This window comes from Lissotriton vulgaris, chromosome 1_1, assembly GCF_964263255.1.
Source record: "Lissotriton vulgaris chromosome 1_1, aLisVul1.2, whole genome shotgun sequence".
NCBI lineage: Eukaryota > Metazoa > Chordata > Amphibia > Caudata > Salamandridae > Lissotriton > Lissotriton vulgaris.
This window is the reverse complement of record NC_141685.1, coordinates 963,980,659-964,001,461: the sequence shown is the minus strand read 5'-3', so window position 1 is coordinate 964,001,461 and position 20,803 is coordinate 963,980,659. Positions and strand designations below refer to the sequence as shown.

The following is a 20,803-nucleotide window of genomic DNA, read 5'->3' as shown; positions in this document are numbered from 1 at the left end:
TCTCCTACGCTGACGACACCCAGCTCATCCTCTCCCTCACCAAGGACCCGCACACCGCCAAAACCAACCTCCACGAGGGAATGAAGGCCGTCGCCGATTGGATGAGAAGCAGCCGTCTGAAGCTGAACTCAGACAAGACCTCGGACCCACCCCCTCTGCCTGGGACGACTCCTGGTGGCCGACCACACTGGGAACAGCAACAACACCCACCGACCATGCACCCAATCTAGGATTCATCCTCGACTCCTCCCTCTATATGTCTAAGCAGGTCAACGCCGTCTCCTACTCCTGCTACAACAACCTCCGCATGCTTCGCAGGATCTACAAGTGGATCCCAACCAAAAGAAGGAGAACAATGACACAGGCCCTCGACAGCAGCAGACTGGACTACGGCAACGCACTCTACGCAGGAATCCCAGCCAAACACCTACGATGACTACAAGGCATCCAAAACGCCTCCGCCCGACTGATTTGTCAACGTCCCCCGCCACAGCCACATCACCCCCAACCTGAGAGACCTACACTGGCTCCGCGTTGACAAAAGGCTCACCTTCAAGCTCCTCACCCACGCAAACAAAGCACTTTACAACGCCGGACCAGCCTACCTGAACAGCAGACTCAGCTTCCACACCCCCCACCCGCCAGCTCCGCTCCGCCAGCCTCGCTCTCGCCGCTGTCAACCACATCCAACGAACGATCTCCGGTGGCAGATCCTTCTCCTACCTCGCCGCCAAACCCTGAAACACCCTCCCTACCCACATATGGCAGACCCAAGACTTACTCGCCTCAAGACCTGGCTCTTCGAGCAGTATCAGCACCCCCCCTCCCCTCAGCGCCTTGGGACCCTCACGGGTTAGTAGCACGCTTTACAAGTACTCTGATTGATTGATTGATTGATAGGGCAGTCCAGGGAAGCTGCACTGCCGTCCATATTACGAGTTGTCTTTTCCATGAGTTGACTGTGGCGGTCCAACTGTCTGCTTCAAGTTGGCGACAATGAAGTATTTGGGGTGTGTACTCACCCCTTTCTTGCTTTTCCAGGCCGAGTCCGACATGGATCCCTTTCTTCAGGTACCCCATTCACAGCAGGATCTTTACCCAGAGGATTACGTCCCTGTTTGTGCCGATCTACAGGTGAGTTCTTTTCGTACCATGTACCCATCGCCTAGTCTAGCCACATATAGGCCGGACTCCGGCAATGGGTAGATGGTATATTTCCACATGTATGATGCATATGTGTGCATTCAACACATATGCAGTTGAAATGTACACACAGGCATCAATATATTTGGAAAAAGTACTCACCACCATCACAAGATCTCCGCATCCACACCGCCGGCACCGTTATCAACTCATAATACGGTGGTCCATAGACTGCCAGCAGTGTCAGCAAATGCACTAAATTCCGCAAACATTATTTTTCATATGTATGCAAATGACAATCAACTATCTGAAAATCACCTCCCCTGAAGACTTCACTTCACTCAACGCTACCCTGACAAATACTCAAAACTAGCTAACTGAGAACCACCTTTTGCTCAACACCTCCAAAACAGTGGGGCATATTACCAAGCAATAGCGATAATTATCGCTATTGCTTGGTTAGAGACAAAAATGTACCGCTGAGCTGCGGCGATTTTTACTGCAAATAAACCTTGGTATTACCAAGGTTTATCGCAAATGTGATAAAAATCGCCGCAATGCATGAATATCGCTGAAAAGTCAGCGCTATTCATGCATTACCGAGCTAATGCTCTTAGCCATGTTATCCACCTCCCATTGGATAACATGGCTAAGAACTGCTCAGGCAGGTTTTAGCTTTTGGAGATATTTGCGCTTAGCGCGAATATCTCCAAAAGTTGGTAATAGGAGATAGCGATGTTAGCGACTGTTTTCAGTCGCTAACATCTTGGCACGCCCACTTTGCATGTCATTAGTGATAAATATCACTGACATGCAAAGTGGGGCCCAAGATGGTCGCTATCTCCTACTAGCTGTTGCTAACTGGTGTTAGCGACAGCTAGGTAATAGGGAGATAATTTTATCTCCGCTTTCTTGGCTTTTAAAGCCAAAAAAGCGGAGATAAACCCCCTTGATAATATGCCCCAGAATTCCTTCTCATTTCGCCTCCTAATCACACCTCAAAATCTGGAACTCTCTTCCACCGGAAGTTCGTCGAATCGCTCCCACGGCTTCTTTCAAAAAGGAAGTTAAAAATATTCCTATTGAACAAGTTCTTGCCTGAAATGGCAATGGCTCCATTTCTTACTCATTGTCCCTGGTTGCCACTAGATTGGTGTACACCTGTTAATCCCAACGTCGCCTGCTATGCACTTTTAAATAATGAATGTCCCTCTTCCAGTCCTGTACATGTCCTACCCTATATGTGATGTATTCCGATACACCATGGGAACCTGTTTGTGTTTGCATTTATAAGTAACACTGTTTTTTTACCCTCTATTATTTCCTACCCATTCAAATTGTGAAGCGCTCTGATACCCACTTAGGTCTTGTTCGCGCCCTATACAAAACTTAATAAATACATATAAAAATAAATAAATGTGGCTACTGGTGGGCGCAGATGCGGTTCTCGAGCGGTCAGACCATCAAACTCATAATCAGGCCTTCAGTGTCTGCTCTTTGAACAAGCTCACATGGACCTTCCTTAAGCTGTCCAATGATAGTGCTTTGGGCACCACACTGGTGGGAATGTTCTTAAGAAGGAAGGAATATCAGGAATTCCTTGGTGATCCTGCAGGAGAACACCAGTGGTCTATCTAGTGAAAGCCAGAATGTTGAAGTGGCTGACCGGTGAACTTAATGCAAGTGTGCTTGATTTTAGATTTGGCCTGATGGAAAAGATAGGGCAGGCTCTGGTGAGGCATAGTGCATATCGGGTGCAAACCTTTCTACATACACCAAACGAAAAAACATTTCTTATTAAGCTTGTTATGCCTTGGTTTTGAGGTTTCTTTGTTCAGTGCCAGAATCAGACTGCAACCCAGAGGAATATAAATGCTGACAAATTAATTGAAAATACATCTCACTGATCGTGGTTTCATTATCAGTTAGCAAATAATTGCTATTTCTTGTTGGCCGCTTTTGAGAAGAGGTCAAGATTTGGCTGGCACCATAGATTACACACTATATCCAGCTATGGTTGGTTCTGCATCCACTTGTGACAATCGTCTGCTTTCCACTTTCATTCCAAATAAGTTCTGCTTCCTGTGACAGGATAGGGAACATGCCCCCCCATTCCCTCCCGTAAAACCTGAAGGTGGTGTAGCCATTCCCTATCAGATTCCTTTAGCCTGCAAACAAAGCCAAAAACAACAGAAGGCCTCTCATGATGATGTTATGAGCTCTACAACATTTTCATGAAGTTACTTCTCTGGCAGAAACCAGTGGCCTTTTGCAGCTAATTCCTGATGGGGAGCACCCCAGCTCTCCAGAGACCCATCCAGTGAAGACACCTTGAACTTGGGTGTAATGGTGATCTAGTCATCAAAAGTTCAGGAGACCTTTGGCATTGGGCATCGACCTCCTTCTGACTTAGTGGCAATAGAAGATTAGAAAAATGTAGGAAGACATAATTTAAGGCAGTGATTCGTACAAGTACGCAGATGTATGGAGCCACATTTGGAACTATTGTTACATACTTTGATGGCATTTAATTGTTTCTGCTAATGAGAAGGCTTGTAGTGGTGTTCAGAATACCCCCCCCCCCCTCCGAAACTGAATTTGAGTGGATGGAGAATACTTGCTGCCCTTGCTGTGTTTGCTACGTACCACTGGTGACAGACATTTTGTAAAGAATTGTGGGGAAGATTTCAGATGAAAGGGTATGATTCTTAGTGGGACCAGCAATCTCACATTGCTGGAACCTGTGATGTTTGGGCTGAATTTGGATGTGGTGGGATATGTCTATTACCTTTTTGGATATTTATTATTATTCTCACTGGGTCCTGCAGCACTGGTGATTCATAATGATGGGTATCTTCATAATATGAATCATACTTCTGCTCATAATACTGGTGCCATTAACAAGACCGTGCATCATTCTAGGAGGTAAGGGGGACAGGTACGCTGTCCTTGTTGGTCTGCATCATCTGCCTGTTCCTCATGCAGGTCTGCTAAATCCTCTTGTTCTTCCTCACATTTGAACCTCAGTTAGATAGAACTGGTGATGAGATTAAAGAGGGCCTCTTCCCCGGACTAATCTTCAACTTCTGGGCCCAAAGTTCCAGGAGAGGCTGAGAAGAGACCTTATTAGCTCATATATCCTCGAGGTGAAGGAGGGAGGTAATGCCTTCATCTGATAGTGCAGTAATGCACCTCCTGGGGATACTCAGTACAGAGTATCTTTTATACACAGGCACCACAAGGCTTACATTAGGCCTCCTACGGATAGTCTTACAAGATGCTGAAAGCCATATATTCCATGGGTCCAAACCTCAATGTCAAAATGGCTCTGCAATAGAGGCTGTTGAAAACTTCAGATAAACCCAGGAAGAAAAAATGAGAATTTAACAAGAAAAAGGGATGATTGCAAAAGAATAAGGCAGAGCTCTGATGGGGTTCCCTTCACACTGGATGTGCAGTAAAAGACTGAGGTATGGTGTTCTCTAAAGCAAAAGCAATTCAGTACACCCTCACTTCACTGTCAGGAGTTTGTGTGTAACCCTGGGCGAAGTACTACCCTACGCTTGCGTAGTTTGCGAAGTTTGCGCTACTTCGAACTACGTGAACTGCACGTAGCACAGTGTAAACATGCATAGCGAAGGTCCTCAATGTCAAGTTGGCGACCGCGAGCGAGCAAAATGACATCCCGGCGAGACTTTTTCCTTGTTCGAGTGGAAAATAAACCTCCAGGGGAGATTCTCAACGTGGGGAGGTCAGGTTTCTCATTGCGAGTGGTCGCGTATGCTCACGACCGCTCGCGATGAGAAACTACCAGTCCACGTTGAGAAAGCAGCCGCTCAAGTAGAAATTTAATCAAACTGCAGAAAAAGACCGCTTGCACTGTGCAAGATGCAGTTTGCACTGATCGCACAGTGCGGACAAGCATCCGGCACTGTGCAATCAGTGCGAACAGCATTTTGCACAGTGCACTACGCAGTTCCCGTAGCTACGCGTAACTCGCATAGTGCGAAGTGCACTTTGCGTAGCTACGTATAGCGCTACTACGTGAACTATGCCCAGGGTTATTTGTGTGTTTGCAAGTGAGGTGATTGTGCTGCTAAAGTGATACTCCTGACAGCCTCTCCAACACATTAGATTTTAAAGATTTTAATACTGCTATTTCAAAATCACAGTGGAACTCATTGATCAAAGGAAGAAAATCAATTAAGAAACAAATGTAACGAATCCCACTCCACATCAGATCCTCCTAATGTCTTCTTGAATTCTGAAAGAAACTGAAGACCTACCTTTATAATTATCTAGCCTATCTTAGGCAGGGCTAGGTAAACATCTGCTCAACGCCCGGGTACTCTCACGGGTGAATGTGCACTTTACAAATACACATAACATAAAATAAAATAAGTGAATCTATGAAAAATCCAATGCTGGAGAAGCAGCATCTCACTAATGAGGTCCATCAAGACTGTCTGGTGTTGCTTGTGTACACGGTCAAATGGATGTGGCCTTGCAATCAAGGCATGGCAAGAATGATTTGCATTTAGTTGGTCCTTGTCTGTAATCGCACTGTGAGCATAGGAATGATAAAATGGACTGCATCCTATAGTAATTATTCACCCCGTCTACCCATGTGTTTAAGGGGTAGAATAACAGAAGTGTGTTTTTTTCATTTAAAATCAAGCCAATTGTAATAATAACATTTCCTAAGCTCTATAGATTCATAAAAAGGCAAAACAGAAAGGAAGGAATCTGTGCTAGATAGGCATTGGCTCCACAAACTTGAAATGGCAAAAGCACCTTCAAAAAAGACAGGCGCTTTCTATAAACCTTCAGAATGAGACACATGTTGAAATAACCTCAGATTTGTCATAGAAACAAATCTAATTACTCATGAACATGTACCGTCATTTTATCTCATTGTAAACCCTTATGTTGTCATGCCCAAGACTTCTGGGAGCAACTCAACAAATACAAAATATATGTTATCTGCCATTATTTTGATGCAGTACGTTTTGGTGTTGTTTTAAGGGAAATTTACCTTTTAGTAGGTAACCTTGTGAGAAAGGCGTGAGTAATTACTGCACACTTGGCATGCTTGTGTAATACAATAGCCATTTTTTTAAAGCAACCTTAGAAAAGACAGCCCAAAAACAAATGATTGGATCGCCAACATGGTACATTCAAGGGTCTCAGCAAGGAGTGGTTTCTTTCAGAAGGACCAGGTGGAGGGAATGAATACCTCGCTCTCCTAAGGGGATAGGACTCATAGAGGTGCACACAATACCGACACCCTGAGGCTGAAGAATGATTCTCACTATTGGAATAGGCTACTGCTATTAGTTCCAGGTCAGGAAGACCAGGTACCATAAGAGATAATAAGTAATAATGTTGATACAAGGCTTGTTTATTCACTGGGACATTATTGGACCACAAATGCTTACCATGGAGCTGACCATCAAAACTTTCACCCGAGACGCTGCCACTGTCCTCTTCTGGGCTGTGACGGTATGTAGAGCTGTAAGGATCTGAGCTGACCTGCTGCAGTATCTCTAGACGCCCAGGCTCCACCACCTAGAGTAGCATAGGTAAAAGCAAGATACATTTTCTGCATTATATATTCTTGTACTGTTTTCTCTTTTTCTATTGTCCAGATTAATTTTATGTTTTAAAAAGAAAACTTGAATATTTAGGGTTCAAAATGGCACAAAACGATAATTTTTCGTATAGGGTTACAGAAAAAAATGACTAGACTTAACATAGAGGAAAGTCGTGCTCATACTCAATTCTGTTGTTTAACCAACGTCAAGCAACTGAAGGTAATTTCACTAAAGCTAGAATCTCAATGAAATTTCACTTTACAAACATTTGAAATCTTTAACAGTATTGTTGACAGATGATGTAGTTCTACTTTCAAAGTTCATTTGATTCAGGTCTCGAAGGGTGTTTATAGCTAATATTGTTTCAAATATATAGTTGGTTTTTAGTATTTTTGCAAAAATATTGTGATGTGCAGGATATCATAATATTGTAGGTAACAGCATTGTTTCTTAAAAAAATATTTATTAATAATATCAAAGTATTTGATATAGTTTTATTTACTACTGTTGTTTAAAATATTGTATACATTTTTTAATGATTATAAGTTTACGTGCCATAATCTGAAATTGTTTTTATTGTTAATTATTTGTAACCTTTAGTATACGTTTGTTGGTTTAGCAATATATTAAAACAATTATTTTATTTTATTTGATTTTTTTGGTTGGCATGTTGTTGCATTTATGGGGGTAAAATTGAAGTTTTTTCCAATAGTGGTACTGTAATATTTAATTAACTGTTACTTGAATCTTAAATTTAATTGCCAAAATATTATTTATGTAAATTATTTGTTCCTATTTATGTTAATTTTACTGTTTGTTATTAACATTTTTAGTGTTTATTTTATGTATACATATTAAATGAATACACTCTGTAAATAATTTACCGCTATTGGGTTTGCAGGGGAAAAGGGCTAAGAGTTTTACTTTTTTTTTAATTGTTTCATTGATTACCTTATTTCTAATTGGTAACCTCTTTATTAAATATGTAAATTACTATATTTCATTTAAAAAAACAAACTTATTGGACAGAACAAATGTAGAATATATATTTTTTATTATCATTTTAATTATTGTTCTAGTAAAATGATGTTCATGTATGTTATGTCCTAGAAAATATATAATTATTAATATTTCTGGAGTGTTTTGTGAGTATGTGAATAGGTTTGGTAAGTTTATAAAGATATGTTTATACATTTCAAAATGTATTTATTAATTATTAATTGGTGAAATCATTTAGTTATTTTGTAAATTATGTATTCAAATATTTCATATTGAATTCATATATGTTTGGTTGGCTTCAGTTTTTAATTTATTTAAACTCTTTTATTAAGTAGTATTTTTTACCTTCAATGCATATTTTTATGTTTAGTATGAATGTTTATATTTTTAGATTATTTTAAATTGCTATATATTGGTTATGTTAGTAATATTTCTATTTTTAAATTTACATTTGTATTATTAATTAATGCATTTTTAAATGAATTACATAAACAAATATATATTTTGAAATAATTTTTAATAATTTTGCAGACTGAGATGTACAGTGGTAAAAGAAAAATAAATGTACAGATAGAAAGGGGAGTTACAATGATGGGAAGGGGAAAAGACTATGCACAAAGTGAGGCTTAATTGGGTTGTGTATTTGATACATCTTATTGATTACATTTCCAGCAATATATTACATTTCTTCATTACCTTCCTATGGATAAGACATTGGGTTATATATTTGATACATCACATTTCTCTGTTATTGAATACTGTACAGAGGAATTTTACATGACTGTTATCTTAGATACATATACGAGGATTACATTTCCAGCAAAGTGTTACATTCATGGTCTTCCCATATATAAAACAGCCTGGACATTAACAGGTAGAAGAATAAGACTTCGTACAAGTAGGTAACAAGAATATTCTTTATGAGACCTGGTGTACGAATCAGATGTGCACAGGTGTGAGTAAAAGAAAGTGTATGCCTCATGTGGGTGGGGAAAGTTGGCTCTGAGAGTGACCTTGAGGAGTGGTAACCTTTCGGTGGACGTAGATTATATTTGCCATACAATGAAATCTCTTAGCGTTCATGGAGGTTTGTGTGGAAAAGCACTATCATCCAGTGCCCTCCATATTGAACAACAAGCGGTTCTCCACGGTGACATCTGTAATGCAATGTTATCCGCACCTCTGAGAAAAGTCAGCAATTCCAGCCACACCTGGAATGAAACTCTGAAGCTTTTCCAGTTGTTTAATACTAATTTACATGCTAGAGTGAGCATTAGATCTAGTAAAAGGCGGTTGTCATTATTCTTGATTTGGGGGTCCAAAGGCCCTAAGATGATAAAGGAGAATTATTTTGTTGGTAGATTGTCAAGGGTGTGCCTAATACATTCTAAGATTTAATTCCAATATTCTTGGAGAAGGGGACATTCAAATAACATGTGTGCTATGCAACCCTCCTGTTTCTAGCAGCACCAGCAATTTGGGTCTTGTTTGAGACCAACTTTAAAGAGACTTGCAGGAGTCCAGTATGTCCAATTTAAAAGCATATATTTTGTTTGTGATAGAATATGGTATGTTATGGTGCAGCAATATGGGGGAGAACAAACACGGGTGCACTACAAATTAAGGAAAATGAGTTTTTAAAAAGACAGTAGGCCGTCCCTAGTGCAACTCCAAATATCATCGCACACAAAGAACTATTTGTACCATATCTAGGTGATAAAATAAACATGGTACGTCTTATACTCTGGCAAGGGCTGTGGGCAAAGGAAGAAACTAGGTTCACAAAAGATTTAATAAAGGACTGCCTGGTGAGATTTTGTTAGTTAAGGGAGATTTGTTGATATTTGCCCAGTCAACGGTTATATCACTTTGTTTGATTTAGCTTCTCATTCACGCTGATTGCTAGAGAGAGCTTTATTTTGGTTCGGAAGTAGAATTTTGTATTTACTGGATACCAAGTGGCCTACTTTAACCCCTTCCACGCTCATGACGAGCTGGGCTCGTCATGGCGTAGCCTCCTCGCACGCTGATGCCGAGCCCAGCTCATCATGAAGCATGGGATTTTGAAAATCTCAGCGCAGGAGCAGAATTCTCTGAGCGCGGATGCGGTTAAGTAGGCGGTTCATACGGGTAATGATGGGAGGAGTGTCAGTCGAGAGATTCTTTTTTGCGAGTTTTACTGTAAGCTGCAAGAATTTATAAATATCGATATTCGTTAGATTAAACCTCTTTTGTAGCGAAGAGTATGGTAGCGGAGAGTTACCTTCGAAGATATCTTGTACTAGATTGATGCCTTTGTGTGACCAGTCAGCCCAGAAAACTGGGGAGCCATCAATTTTGAGCTTTGGGTTATGCCACAGAGATGATAAGTGCGACTGATGTAGTTTAGTCTCCATTCGTGAGTCAAGGGTGATGAGAGCTCTTTTGGTGTTCTGTCTGTATGATGTTTCTACAATGTGGTAGATTGAGTGTATCCATCGTGGGTAGTGCAGCAAGAGGGGTGTTCTGTATGAGTGATTTTTCAATCGCCACCCAGGGAGGTGCATACGTTGGGTTTTCAATAAACCAATTGGTACCCTGCTTACATAGGAAGGCTGTTTGATAATTCCTGAAAAAAGGAAGAGAGAGGCCCCCTTTCCACATGGCCAACTTTAGTTTTTTTCATGAAGATTCTGGGTTTTCTGCCCTGTCAACCTTTTTTAAGAATTCCTCTGTTAGGGTCATGGGTAGCATGCTAATAAGATAATTTACAAGATGAGAGAGCATCATTTTTAGAGTCTCAGCTCTACCCCACCACGATAAAAACTTAGGGGACCAAGTATCTAAAAGAGTGTCTATTTTTTGGGACAGTATTCTTTTATTAGTATGTAGGGTCGTGATTAGATCATTGGTGAATTCTAGGCCTAGATATTTGATTGTATCCTGTTGCCATGCACAGACACTAGACAAGGTGATCGGCAAAACCTACAGGTAAATCTTTCAGCTTCCTAGATACGTATCACCAGCACAAATTCGTCTGGAATTTGGGATACAAAAGCAAACGGTGGAAAGAAGGGGCAGCTTTATAAAATGCTGGCACAAGCTCAGAAACAGAGAGCCAGGCACCCTAAACACCCACCTCTGGACTGAATTGCAAAGACATGAACGGCCACACGCTAGAGAGTACCTGATGCAATCACTAGAAAGCCTAGAACTGACTTTGCCCACAGCCCTTGCCAGAGTATAATACCTGCCATGTTTATTTTATCACCTAGAAATGGTACAAATAGTTATTTGTGTACGATGATATTTGGAGTTGCACTAGGGACGGCAAACAGTCTTTTTAAAAACGTATTTTCCTTAATTTGTAGTGCGCCCGTGTTTGTTCTCCCCCATATCGCTGCACCATAACATACCCCTGGAACACACTTACTCCTATATAATGATAAGATTTCCCGTATAGGTTTATTTCCCAATTTTGCTGCAAATCTAGAAATGCCCTCAGTAGTTCTTGAAAATTTCATCTTACATTAATCGATGTGCTTGTTCCGGGTACCATTATTGCAGAATAGCATCCCTAAATAAGAAAAGGTAAACACTCTATTAATAAAGGCCCCACCCAAGTGATGTTGTCTATGCTTTGGCCTCTTGCCCCCACAAGTCATTACAAACGTTTTCTTTAAGTTTAGCTGTAAATCAATATCCGACACGTATAGGACAACATTTTCTATTGAGCATTGCAGGCCATTTGCGGTCCTTGACATTAAGACCGCATCGTCTGCATATAATAAAACAGGAGTGCGGCATTTTCCTACTTTCAGGGCATCTGCAACAAATGTTTGTAAGAACAAATCCACAATATTGATATATAATGAAAATAAAAGGGGAGCTAAAACACATCCCTGTCTAATACCACGCTTTACCATAAAATCAGGCATACATTCCCCCAACTTACCATATCGTACCCTAGTAGTTAAAGAGGCATACATTTGTGATAGGAATGAAATAATTTCAATGGGGGCCCCTGAGCCCTTCAGTGTTTGCCAGAGTTTTTGATGGTTAACTAAATCAAAGGCGCTAGTGAGGTTTACAAAGTATAGGTGAAGTGCCCCCTCCTTGGCCAATGTATACTTCCCTATTAATAATTCTAAATTTAAGCATTGCTCTACCGTCCCAATACCCCTTCTAAAACCACACTGGGCTTCTGTCAAGAATTGTTTTCACTAGCCCAGTCTTCAAACCTTTCCAACATAATTCGGCCCATCAACTTTGATGAGGAATCAAGTTGGGGTATTGGGCGGTAGCAGTTTGCCTTCCCTCTGTCCCCCTTTTTAAAAATGGGTACGATTATACTTTCAACCCAAGTGGAGGGTAGTTCGCCTCTCAATGCAGCGTTAAAAACATTCAATAAAATGGGTATCCAGAAATCCATATTACACTTAAAAACATCTATAGGTACCCCTTCTGGTCCTGCAGCTTTTCCATTTGCACTTTTTTCAAGGGCTAGTTTGATTTCTCCTATTGTTATTGGTATTGCATTGAGTGGTTTTACTATTATAAACTTTTCTCTATTGCGATCAATTGTTTTTATACATTCAGGGTTACAACTATTCTCAAAATGTAACACCCAATCTTCCGGTGGAACTACAGTATCAATCTTTACTTCATTGTTTTCTTCGAAAAACGGATGATTAATTGTCTTCCAGAAAAGGGCAGAATCTTTCAGCTCTGCTGCCTGATTTAATTTCTCCCATGCCCCCCTACGGATCTCGTTTTTTCTTTTTTCCAAGGTATTTTTATAATCTTTCCTTGCGGTACTTATCCTATGAGGGTCTCTGAGTTTTTGTTTAAGAGACAGTTTCAATTCCCCATTCAATCTCGTACACTCGTGGCTAAACCATCTAGGTTTAGAATCACAGATTGCCTTCCTCTTTTTAGTTGTTAAATTACCTGCAATTTCCTTAGTAATGTTGGAAAAGACAATTATGGTAGCTATTTCAGTAGAGGAGCTATCCAAGCAGGTTTCTAGGTCTTTTTGTGTTTTCTTTCTGATGTTTTTCATGAATATAACTGAATTAACACCGGCCATTTTATGGAGACACCATTATTTTCTTGGGTATCAATATCAGCGTCCACTGTCTTTCCTCGTAATTCTTTTGGCAACTATATTTTCAATATAACACATAAAAGGTGATGATCACTAAACAGGCTAATGTTTATTGAAACTGTTTCAACCAAGTTGCTACCATTTGCTGATATTATAATATGATCTATATTTGATGAAGACCTTGCTCCTATAAAAGTGTGAATATGTGTTTCCCCTTCTGGTATATTTGGTTCTAGTACTGTTAGATCATGTTCATGCACCACCTTATTGATTGCTTCCCCATACATGTCGTAAGAAAAATGTGGGATCTAGTCACCATAATGATCACAGTATCCACAAGATTCGACTACCTCATAATCACATTTAACACAATTAAAATCCCCTGCCTAAACTAAAAAATAATCCCCTACCACCCCCTTTAAAAATAAGTCCAAGTCCTTTTCTAATAGACTAATTAGCTTACTCTTTATATTATCAAATAGATTGTTGTAGAAATGTATTACAACAATAGCCTGATATCCATTTGAATAGAGGTATACAAACTGGTAATATTGTGATGTAATAAGAGTTTTATTTAGGATAAAGGGCGAAGTGACAGCAATTAATGTGGCAAGGCCACCCTTTGCCCTTCCCATCCTAGATGGAGTGGCATTGGTACAGATTGTCTGGTAGCCATTTATGAAAAAGGGTTCAGTGCACCAGGTTTCTTGTAATAATACCACTCCATAATCATCCAGCATTTGTAGCCAAAGGGTATCATACATCTTATTTTCAATGCCTGCAATGTTCCACGTCATGATTTTCAAGAGCTCTCTGTGGTCTAATCTATATTCATCTTTCAGTAATACATTAATGATGGTACTATTACTATGGTCATTCACTGGAGAGTCTAAAGTCTCTATATACGATGTTTCTTTTCAATTTACTATAAGGTTATTTGAATTATAAAAATTAACATCTGTCATGGTGGTAGGTGACGCCTCTCCCTGACCAAATTCCCTGGTATAATCTATGCTACCAGCATCTGACAGACCATGAATAGTTTCCTGATCCTTAATCCCATATTATTGGTTGGCAATTGTATGTCAATCTGTTTCACTAATACCCCGCAGTTGGGCATATCCATTATGCAATGGCATATACAAAAGTCAGTTAACTCTAACATTTGTCATGAAACTATCATAATTAGGTCTGTAAAAAAAGCCCAAAGGAATGGCCAATATAGAGTTAGTAGCATCCCAGACTTTCTCCTTTTCCACAAAGCATAAGATTTTTCAATATCTCACCCACTAGTTTTTTACTTCGAAAGTTCACCACTATACAATCTTCCTGACATGATTTCTTAGATGTACCCAGCCAGTCAGTTCTCCTTAACATGATTATATCTTGATATAGAATATGTGCCCTGACATCAGTATTTATAGAAATCCAATGAACCACTTGTCTCTTCATGGTATTGTCTGTTTCCCACTGGTTTCTCAATAGTTTAGGCACATTATTCAAAACTATAACATAAGGTGTTGCTTCAGGCGGGAGATTTAGTGTCCCGTTGTAGTTATTAACAGGATGTTGAACACTGTTCTTCATGGGTGTTGGCGAATATTTTGGTGCTGTTGCATCATGATAAATATCTGCTATGACTATACTGGGTCAGCTTGTATTTTTTGTTGGTAGATTAGAGACCATTGATGTATCTGTGATAGTCAACTCTGTCTCTCTATGTGCTGTAGAGCTGGTTCTATTGCCGAGACTTGGTTTTTCTTTTACAGTTCCTATTTGATTTTATCCTGTCTTGGAGGTGTTATGTGTTTTATTTATTATTTAAAGGGTTAATATTTCGGTAACCATGTCCGTAAAATGTGCCACATCCTTCTGGATCTGCTTAATCTCTTGCGTTAACCGTTTTTCTATGCAATCCATTTTACCATGTAGTTTTTTACAAAGGATTTCAAGATCTGAAGGTTTCTGTTTTGTAAAATCCTTTCTGGTCTACGCTGGGATACCTCTTCCCTTTTTGTGCTTAGCCGTTAATTTAACCTTTGGTATAGACTTTTGCTTTTCCACTGGTCTATCTACAAGTCGACCTGGTTGTTTCATCTTTTTTGCTGGTGGAGATATCAGGGAGTTATCGTCTGTTAGTTCAGAGATTTCAAGGGGTGAATTTCGGACACAAGGATTAGGAAATTTAAGATTATCCAGTTTTAAATAGGTACTTTCTGCACATGTATCTGACCCCATGACCCTATCTCTCACGATCCTTTCAGATGCTAGCGTTTCCGTATCTACCTCTGATATTGATTCCTTTCGGGCCGCATCAAGGGCTGTCTTTGTAGCTGCTAATTGCTCCTCCACGTGGATAATTTCATCATTTATAAGGCCTACTGCATTTGTCAAGTATTTTGTTATTGGTGCATTCTTCAAAGACTTCATGGACTCTTCCCTCTTTCTTGCAGTAAATTTCTTTTGGCCATACTAGCAAACTGAATGTCGTTCAATGACTATTACAATGTAGAAGTTCTCTTACCGTTGCTTATGAACCTCTCCACAAGTTACAAGGGGGGTGGCCCTGCCACGTCCAGCCGCGGACGGGTGCAGAAAGGCCTGCCCGTGGCCCGGGTGCGGCCGGGGCACGCCCGCGCGTGTCCTGTGATGCAGGAGCCCAGACGGTGTTTTAAGCGCCTCCGGGCATGAGTGGTGACCGGTGGGTTGTGCGCTGCTCTTGGGCTGCTGGGCAATGGAGTCTGCTCCCCTCGCGGCTCCAAACAATGCAGGGACCCCGGTGCTGAGGACACCGGTACAGGAGCAGCATCAGAGAGGAGCTCCATCTCTGCGGGGTCCCCAATGGTGTTTTAAGCGCCTCCTGGCGCGAGCAGTGACCGGTGGGCTGTGTGCTGCTCTGGGGCTGCTGGGTAATGGAGTCCGCTCCCCTCGTGGCTCCAAACAATGCAGGGACCCTGGTGCTGAGGACACTGGTACGGGTGCAGGATTAGAGAGGAGCTCCAGCGCTGTGGGAGCCCCAACGGTGTTTTAAGCACCTCCTGGCGCGAGCAGTGACTGGTGGGCTGTGCACTGCTCTGGGGCTGCTGGTTAATGGAGTTCGCTCCCCTCGCGGCTCCAAATAATGCAGGGACCCCGGTGCTGAGGACATAGGTACAGGCGCAGGATCATAGAGGAGCTGTGCGCTGCTCTGGGGCTGCTGGGTAATGGAGTCCACTTCCCTCGCGGCTCCAAACTATGCAGGGACCCCGGTGCTGAGGACACAGGTACAGGCGCAGGATCAGAGAGGGGCCTTGCTCTGCTCTGAGGCTGCTGGGTAATGGAGTCTGCTCCCCTCGCGGCTCCAAACAATGCAGGGACTCCAGTGATGAGGACACAGGTACAGGCGCAGGATCAGAGAGGAGTTCCCGCGCTGCGGGAGCCCAACGGTGTTTTAAGCACCTTCTGGCGCAAGCCGGGGGGTAGGCTGTGCGCTGCTCTTGGGCTGCTGGGTAATGGAGTCCGCTCCCCTCGTGGCTCCAAACAATGCAGGGACCCCGGTGCTGAGGACACGCAGGATCAGAGAGGGGCTGTGGTCTGCTCTGGGGCTGTTGGGTAATGGAGTCTGCTCCCCTCGCGGCTCCAAACAATGCAGGGACTCCAGTGCTGAGGACACAGGTACAGGCCAGGATCAGAGAGGAGCTCCCGTGCTGCGGAAGCCCAACGGTGTTTTAAGCGCCTTCTGGCGCAAGCCGGGGGGGTGGGCTGTGCGCTGCTCTGGGGCTGCTGGGTAATGGAGTCCGCTCCCCTCGTGGCTCCAAACAATGCAGGGACCCCGGTGCGTAGGACACAGGTACAGGCGCAGGATCAGAGAGGAGCTCATACATGTCATAAAAACGGCAATATGTATAAATAAAAATTAATTAGAACATTAAAATAGTGGGGCAAATCCGATGCATAAGGATAATATACTGGTTCCACATCATGAAGTGAAGGGAATTCCACTGTGCAATTTAAACAAACTCAATGATTTCAGTTAGGTTCTAGTTTTAGTTTCTAGCTGTTCTGCTTGAGTAGGCAACAATTTTGATCTTATGGACCACATCCACCTTAAAAGCTTAGCAACGAGAATTGCATAGCGGAGTGAGGGATCTGTACACAAAACTCTCTGGGCAACGTTACTGTGTCGAATACCTATGTTCTTACAGAGCTGTGTGAGCCAAGCCTTGCAGGGGCCTTCATAGGCAGGACAGACAATCAGCACGTGAGAATCGGTTTAAACAAGCTCTATGCAAAGGGGACACTTATTGTCAACAGGTAAGGACCATTTAGCAGTAAACGATTTTAGTGAGAGGGAGCCCACTCTAAATAGAAAATAAAGTTTCCAATCAAGGGGCTTTGAGATTTTGTTCCAATAGAGCTCTAGGTTTGGGCAGGGTTTAAATGTTCGAAATCTCCCCGTCAGTATGGTATTGTGACTATTCGGATAATGTTTTGTCCAACCAGTTACCAATATCTTTCCCTGATTTCTTCTTTCTGTCAAAAAAAAAGACTAGATGGGGCTTCCCATAGGTTCAGCATTCCCATGCTAATCGTAGCACCGTTGATATCATGTAGCCAGCCAATTTTATGAAAGTGGTCCGCCTCGATGACATCCCTAAGAGCATAGGTATTTTTGTTCTATTACTTATGTTATGGAAAAGTAAATTAGATTTTTCTAAGGTGTTACATTTTTTCTATTGCTAGGGAAGTTGGATTGGGAATAGTAAGTAACATTCTCGCAAACTTCAACAGTTGTCTCTACTGTTGCACAGTCTGGAGTTGAAATAATAAGTCAGACCAATTAAAAGTCTTTCCCCACTATTGCTTGGGTAGGAATGATAATAGTAAATCTGACTGCTCCAAAGACCAACACTTCTCCAAAATCCAATACTTTTCATACTTTTGCTCAGGTTGGAGGGGGGATAGTTTAATTGACCTCTGCAAACTTCCCAAAACACCCCTCTTGTTACTCAGGTTGGAATGGGAACAGTACATCTGTCCCCTCCAAAGTCCAATACTTTTCCTACTGCTGCCAAGGTTAGAGTGTGAATAGTAATCCTGACCTCTCCAATATACATCATTATCCCTACTGGTGCTCAGGTTGAAGTGAAAATAGTAAATCTGACCTCTCCAAAGTCCAACACATTCCAAACAGCTGTTCAGGACTGAATTGGAATAGTATATTTAAATTTCTTTTATGTATGATTCTTTCTAAATCGTTAAATGAGTGTAGTTATAAGGATATGTTTATGTAAATGTATTTTAATGCTCCTTAGACTGGGGTTACAACTGTAAATATGTTTCCCCTTGTATTCAAGTGGTATATACTTTCATTAATGTTTGACAGATTTTATTTATAGTAATATTTGTGAATAGTTGCTGAAAGGTAAGCGCTGCAGTCCAGAAGGATACTTGCTGAATTTTAAAGCTATTTGTTTGCGTGATTGGCGCTACTGGGTCGCGCCTATTAACTATTATTTTGCCCATTTTACTGCTCGTGGCTCTTAGCCGCTTTATTTTTAAATTAAATCGCCGCGCTGTCTGAGAGGGTAACGGGGACTGTTAGGACATTGCTAGCACCTAAAATCTGGAAACACTCACCGCTGCTTTAGCGGGCCTTTAGCTGCTTCTTCCTGCGTGGGGGACATCTTGGATGAGGTAGTGCCGGTTTGCGGCAGACATCTTGGGTAGCAGGCTAGTTGCTGGGTGACGTGTTAGGCACACAGGAGCCCATTTAAGACAGATAGGATTGGGCGCTCCCCCTGAAAGGTAAGCGCTGCAGTCCAGAAGGATACTTGCTGAATTTTAAAGCTATTTGTTTGCGTGATTGGCGCTACTGGGTCGCGCCTATTAACTATTATTTTGCCCATTTTACTGCTCGTGGCTCTTAGCCGCTTTATTTTTAAATTAAATCGCCGCGCTGTCTGAGAGGGTAACGGGGACTGTTAGGACATTGCTAGCACCTAAAATCTGGAAACACTCACCGCTGCTTTAGCTGCTTCTTCCTGCGTGGGGGACATCTTGGATGAGGTAGTGCCGGTTTGCGGCAGACATCTTGGGTAGCAGGCTAGTTGCTGGGTGACGTGTTAGGCACACAGGAGCCCATTTAAGACAGATAGGATTGGGCGCTCCCCCTGAAAGGTAAGCGCTGCAGTCCAGAAGGATACTTGCTGAATTTTAAAGCTATTTGTTTGCGTGATTGGCGCTACTGGGTCGCGCCTATTAACTATTATTTTGCCCATTTTACTGCTCGTGGCTCTTAGCCGCTTTATTTTTAAATTAAATCGCCGCGCTGTCTGAGAGGGTAACGGGGACTGTTAGGACATTGCTAGCACCTAAAATCTGGAAACACTCACCGCTGCTTTAGCGGGCCTTTAGCTGCTTCTTCCTGCGTGGGGGACATCTTGGATGAGGTAGTGCCGGTTTGCGGCAGACATCTTGGGTAGCAGGCTAGTTGCTGGGTGACGTGTTAGGCACACAGGAGCCCATTTAAACCTACCATTATGCTTACGCGCAGCGTATGCGCGCAGCGGGCGCGCCATGGGCACACCGGAGGCTCGCCAGAGGCAAGCCCATCTATGCCCATCCAGGACCAGACGGGACCCGGGGCCAGAACCCCTGGTCCGCGCATCATATATGGCAGAGGTGAGCTTCTGGAAATTAACTTGCGATGCTCACCACTTGAGGAGGGAAGCGAGGCGGCGCTCCGACAGTCAGGACTATGGAAGGCTCATGATAAAAATCGTGGCAGGGCTCTCACTCATAAAGCTGGGGTTGTGCACTTTGGACTGCTAAACACACGCTCTCTCCAGAAACATTGTGGAGAGGTGTATGCACTGCTGGAGGATGGGGAATTCGACGTGCTGGGGATCACGGAGACATGGTTGGAGGATTCCTCGCTACCGGACCTGGTGGCGGCCCTACCGGCAAGCTTCTCGGTCCTACATCGCAACAGAGCGGGAGAGAAAAGAGGGGGAGGGGTGGCACTTTTCTTCACTGACCGTATGCGTGGAGAAACAATCTTGGCCGAGGATATAGGCGGGGCGGAGGTTCTAGGTGTTAAACTTAGACTGGGGACAGATTGTTTAACTGTCCTGGTAGTTTACCGTCCTCCCTGGGCCTTGCCGGAGTTCCCGGATTTATTTCTGAAACTGGTGCAGGACATGCGCTCGAGGTTTGATAATTTGGTCATCCTGGGAGACTTTAATTATCACTGGGAACTTACCCCAAGAGAAGGGCAGGCTGGCCATATTGACGAGGCATTATCCTCGCTAGGTTTAATTCAGCAGGTAAGGGGACCGACACATGTGAAAGGTCACACGCTCGACCTAGTTTGGTCGTCAATACCGGTACAGGGACCGACAACCTCACAACCGTGTGTCTGGTCGGACCATTACTTACTGAAGGAAGATCTCCTGATGAACTTGCTTAAAACGAAACCGGCAGAAGGCCAGAGGCTGGTGAGGAAATGGAAAAACATCAATGGAGGAAAGATGGTGGCACATCTTTCAGCGAATTATCCTCAGACCCGTTCAGTTGACAATCCTGATGCCCTCTGTAGTAACCTAGAGGAGAGGCTTCGAAGTGCGGTCGACCATGTGGCGCCAGCACGTAGGGTCAATCTAGTGAATAGAGGCCGGAGGTCCCCTTGGTACAACGACTCCCTAAGGGAGAAAAAGAGGGTCGTGCGCAAGATGGAGAGAGCTTGGCGCAAAGCCTATGATACTAAGGCGAGAAGCGTCTATTTGCTTGAATTAGCGAATTACAAGCGGGCAATAACAGCTAGGAAGGCAGACTTCTATGAGGAAAGGATCACCACAGCTACAAATCCTCAAAAGGAAGTTTTCCGAGTCCTAAATGAACTCAAGAAAGTAAAAGAACAAAGGCCGGAGTTCACTCTAGAGGACTGCCAGAGATTTCAGAACTTCTTCACCAGCAAAATTGAAGATCTTAATTCGGAAAT

General features: G+C 42.6%; 1 protein-coding gene across 1 annotated transcript in view; it reads right to left on the bottom strand.

Moving 5' to 3' along the window:
- NAB2 (NGFI-A binding protein 2) overlaps positions 1-20,803 on the bottom strand; it is a 161,280-nt gene that overhangs the window by 17,645 nt on the left and 122,832 nt on the right. Inside the window, exon 5 of the mRNA XM_086959979.1 lies at positions 6,582-6,711. Coding sequence (XP_086816105.1) covers positions 6,582-6,711 — 130 coding nt within the window. The remainder of the gene's footprint in view (positions 1-6,581; positions 6,712-20,803) is intronic.